General features: G+C 42.3%; 1 protein-coding gene across 1 annotated transcript; it reads right to left on the reverse strand.

The window, feature by feature from the left end:
• Positions 1–322: 322 nt before the first annotated feature.
• Positions 323–3976, reverse strand: nhlh2 (nescient helix loop helix 2). The gene is made up of 2 exons (XM_019860791.1): positions 2808–3976; positions 323–2021 (listed from the first exon to the last, which is right to left on the reverse strand). The coding sequence occupies exon 2, from the start codon at positions 1989–1991 to the stop codon at positions 1617–1619; it is 375 nt and encodes a 124-aa protein (XP_019716350.1). The 5' UTR covers positions 1992–2021; positions 2808–3976; the 3' UTR covers positions 323–1616.
• Between the last annotated feature and the right edge of the window lie 821 nt (positions 3977–4797).

Below are 4797 nucleotides of genomic sequence, written 5' to 3' on the forward strand. Positions count from 1 at the left end.
GAGTTCAGTTGCATTGAACTTTGAAGTGGTGTACATTGGCTATTAATTCTTGAGAATTGTTTGTTGTCAAAGATTGATTTAGGTACAATTTTTATGTGCTGTACAATTTTCAATCATTTCTACAAGAGCAAATTTTTAATTTTCCTATATTGAAGTTCAGTTTCAATGTTCAAAACAAGCATAATGTTACGGTGGCTTGTCATATTATTAAATGTGCTTTTTATGATGATGTTAAATGTACTCAGACTAGTTTGCACATTCTTATCCCCACATTTTGAAACGGAACGATTATAATCAAAAGAATATAAAAATGCAAACAACATTTCTTTTCAAATATCTCCGTTTTTAATTGAAAATAACACCGGAAAATATGAAAAGTCTGTCCTTTAGAAACCAGCAGTCACACAATAGCTCTACTACAAAAGATGTGCATATAAGCAACAAGTAGTCTACACAACCCTGAAGAGACAAAAAAATTCTTTGGATAGAGGATATGTTTTTTTTTTCTCTTCACTAGAAAAAGCACATCATTAATTTCCAAATACAAAGCAGAGACAATTAAACAAATAACACCCTCCCCACCTCAATAACATCAAATTATTGAACATAATAAATTCAGAGTAGGCTACTTCTTGTAAATTACTTGTTTTTTGGTCACAGCAAAAAAAGAGAGGTTGAATCATTTCAATCCCTCAGCGGTGGAAGCCGTTTACCATAATCGTTTTTAAAATAAAAAGTTATGAGGGGTCCATTTCTAACCTCTTAACTATCAGGAAATAAATATTTTATAGAGCTCGTGTGCTCCACCTTGAAGTGCTTATCGTTGCTATTGATAGACAACAGACATCAAATGATGACAGTCATAATAATAATAAGAATAATAAAAACACATACATCAGACTCACGCGAAATAAATAAACAGAAAGTGCATTTTTAAAGAGGACCATCACTTTTCCAGGTTGAATTCCACAGTCTAAAATATCGAAGCGAAAACAATTACACGCACACACACTCACACACAAACACGCACACACACATACATACACGCCCGAGGTAAACATAAATAAGTGTAGTCTTAAATAGCAACACAAATAAATAAATAATTCCGCACGCTTAAAAAAATAACAATTTAAGGTCACCGTTTTATACGTCATAAGTGGCACTTTCGCATGTTCTCATTCCTCACCCCTGTGGAAAAGTAGAATTCATGGACGGACATTTCCGCTTTTGTGGCCGCATAAAGGCTACGTCATGAATCTGGGACTGATCGTGTGGACAAATTAATTCGATTAAAATGGGACTTATCCCCCGACTCGCTTTGGGACGCGGTTACATGACGTCACCGAATGGCCCGCTAATGCCTTTGGGCCACTCGCCGCCACGGATCTGAAATAATGATGCGGCAATTGGCGCCCGATCGGCCGCCACGAGCCTTTTGCGTGGTGTGAAGGGGGACAAACATGTTTTCAAATCAACTTTCGCCCGCTTAACTACGAGGAGCAGAGGGGCGCGTTTGAAAATCGAGAATGGAAACAAAAAAACACTGTTCAAGAAAATCTCAAAAGGCCGAATGGATGCTGACTTTTTTTTTCTTTTTTCTTCTTTTCTTTTCTTTTTTAGACGTCCAGGACGTGGTTGAGATAGGAGATGTAGCAGATAGCAAGTCTGAGGATCTCAATTTTGGACAGTTTCTTGTCCGGCGGCAACGTAGGCAGCAGTTTGCGGAGCTCGGCAAAGGCGACGTTGAACGCCTCCACCCGGATCCGCTCCCTGGTGGCGTGAGCCGAGCGGTACTTGGCGGTGGCCCGCCGCCGTCGCCGCTTCTCCTCGCGGCTCAGAGGCTGATCCGCCCGACACTTAACGGCCCGCTCGTCACCCTCCGCGGGCTCCTCAGACGAGCATCCCGCCGATTTGAGGCCGCTCAGCAGCGTCTCCGGGTCGGATTGAGTCCACGAGAGGTCCGCCTCGGCCTGGTCCGGACTGAGCATCATCTTTAATATCCTTCGTTAGCACGGAAGTTCCTACACAAAAAAAGAGGGGGGGGGGGGGGCATTATTTAGAACTTCTTCTACTTTATTCGTTTGTAACCATGCATTCAAAACATTTATGATCTGCACGGAAGTTCCTACACAAAAAAAGAGGTGGGGGGCGGGGGGTGCATTATTTAGAACTTCTTATACTTTCTTCGTTTGTAACCATGCATTCAAAACATTTATGATCTTTACTGAACATATCGGGTGCACAAAACTGAGGTAATTTTTGAGAGTCGGGGAAAATTACGTCAGTTGCCCACATTTTAATCCATCGCAACCGACATGTTCAAATTGAGTAAGTTAAACTCTTTTTTTTTTTTTTAAGAGTGGTATTTCTCAGTTGAAAGTCAAACTAAATGCAGTGCATTTTGAACGCTTGATGACATTTAAACTATAAATTACTCATAGTGTATCCGAGATCTATAAAAGAGCAAGGGACTATTGAACAGTATAATTCACTTTTTTTTTGTTGTTGTTTGTTTTAGAGAAATGAATAATCGGGCTTTTATTTTTAAGTGCCAAACTCCATCATGCAAATCTATTTAGCAGCGACTCAACACAATAAGACTCGGCCATCTGTCCGAGTGCTAACACAACTGTTTGGCTGAATGTTGCCAAAATATTGCCGTTTGTTCTTCACATATAATGAATACGAAAATCGAACATTTATCAATCAGAAATGAACTCTACTGGATTTATCCATGTTACTGACTTCCCCGGTGGAAACATTTCAAGCAAATGATTCACATTCGTGCCCGGATTTGAGACTCTCACCTTGATACAGTTGTCAGCTTGTTTTTTTTTTAATCTTTCTCTCGCAAATATCCTCAAAAGATGCTCAACTCGAAGTCATATTCCAGTTCGGTGTTGCACACGCAACTTCGATGTCAACTTTTTCTTCTCCAACTCGCACACATCGGAGTGCATGCGCGCCGGTGAAATGTTTGGAGAGGAATTCGCTGTTACAGCTGATGTCGGCCGCAGCTTTTTTTTTTTTTTTTGGGGGGTTGGGGGGGGGGGGGGGGGTGGGGGGGCGGTGTCGTCAGAAGGTTCGCTCCTCCACATGTGATGATGGAGAGACAATGGAAGCGGATCGCCGGCTACTCCTCCATCCGCGTGTCGGAAGGTGACGATGATGATGATGGAGATAAAGAGTCTTCAGGATGGGAAATCACTTGATGTGCATATTAACACTTCCTGTGGCTCTCCCGGTTTCACGTGTGAGATAAGATCCGACGACCCCCGTCTAATAAAGGCTCACTTCACCGCGGAGGGGCGGGAATATATTGGAGGAGAGGTATTGTCTAACGCCACCCTCTCCCTCTCTCTCTCTCTCTCTCGTGCACGAGCTTGTTGTTGTGCCCCCCCCCCTTCCCGGAGCGCTTCCGGCATCCCATGGGGGTTGAGGGGGGGTGGGGGTTAAAGATGCGCGTGTATGATAAATAAAGGAAGGAAAACATGACACATGTTGGTGCACATTTGCGTTTTGTGAATGACAGAAAAGAAATACAATAAACTCATGATGGATGCTCTTAATTTATTCGAATGTGGGCGATGGTTTGTGCGCAGGTGTACGATGTTTAATATGCATCGGTTTATATTGAAGTTCAGACACTTTTAACCTTTGTCTGAGTTTATAGCAGTTGCATGAATGGCCATAAGAAGGTTGATCAATATTTAGAGTTTGATCTGGAACCAGGGCAACAAAACGACATCAAACAGACGATTCGGTCATAAATATAAATGAGAAATAATTGTGTGATCGTCCTTTCGGTTTTCCCGGGATTTTTTTTTTTTTTTGGGCTTGAAAACAGTCACTAATGTGATGCTTTGTGATCCAAATTCAATTCGTTCTCTGACCACATTTGTAACCTCAAAAATGTGTATTCCATTGAAATGATTGGAAATGTCATAACCCTTGCCAGCGATTCAAATGGGGGGAAAAATAACTCAACAGAAATGTGATTTTTTTTCATGACAAAATAACAGTGGATTATACTGCACTCCATAAAATTAATTACATGAATGACATAATTAAAAAGAATGAGCGGCAAACAATTTTTGTCTGACTTGAATGCACTGTGTGCTCCTTCTTGTGGCCACCCGGGGCAGTGCAAAACATCCATCTTTCCATTTGCAACACACCTTAGCCTGAACAAGGTCACGGGGAGTTGCTGAAGCGTATGCCAGCTGACTCAGGGCAGAAGACGAACTGCACCCTGAACTGGTCGCCAGTCAGTCGTAGGGCCTTTATACAAAGAACCAACCATTCACACCCACATTCACAACGTCACCGAGTCAGGCGAGTGGACCGAGACCCCATCTGCGACCAGACAAGACAGCCATATGGATATACTGTACAGCGCATGCCAGCACAGTTGTATTTCGGCATTCACCCATTTATCTATTTGCAGCTTTTTATTTCTTTGTTTATTTTTAGTTCGTCAGCTTTTATCTGATCCTTTGTTGCATTTTCTGTGAAAAAAATAAAGGATGGCAATTATGGTCCCACTGCTCAGAGGACAGTCTACTGTACGTGCTGGAGACAGCCTCAACTTCTCAGAAGGGCGGTAATATTCGTCGTTCTTTGTAGAGGATAGAGAATATGCCCGTGAGCACTGTGGTAGTGTCCGTCTGGACGTGTTTCTGCAGCATTTGTGTTCTCCGAGAGCGCTTAGAACACTGCAAACAACGACGCTGTTCATGATCTTGCGCCTACGGCATTTCCCATTATGTTTTCGCGTTAATACAGCAGCCTTCAAGG

This window comes from Hippocampus comes, unplaced genomic scaffold, assembly GCF_001891065.2.
Source record: "Hippocampus comes isolate QL1 unplaced genomic scaffold, H_comes_QL1_v1.1 scaffold56, whole genome shotgun sequence".
In the NCBI taxonomy this organism is placed as follows: domain Eukaryota; kingdom Metazoa; phylum Chordata; class Actinopteri; order Syngnathiformes; family Syngnathidae; genus Hippocampus; species Hippocampus comes.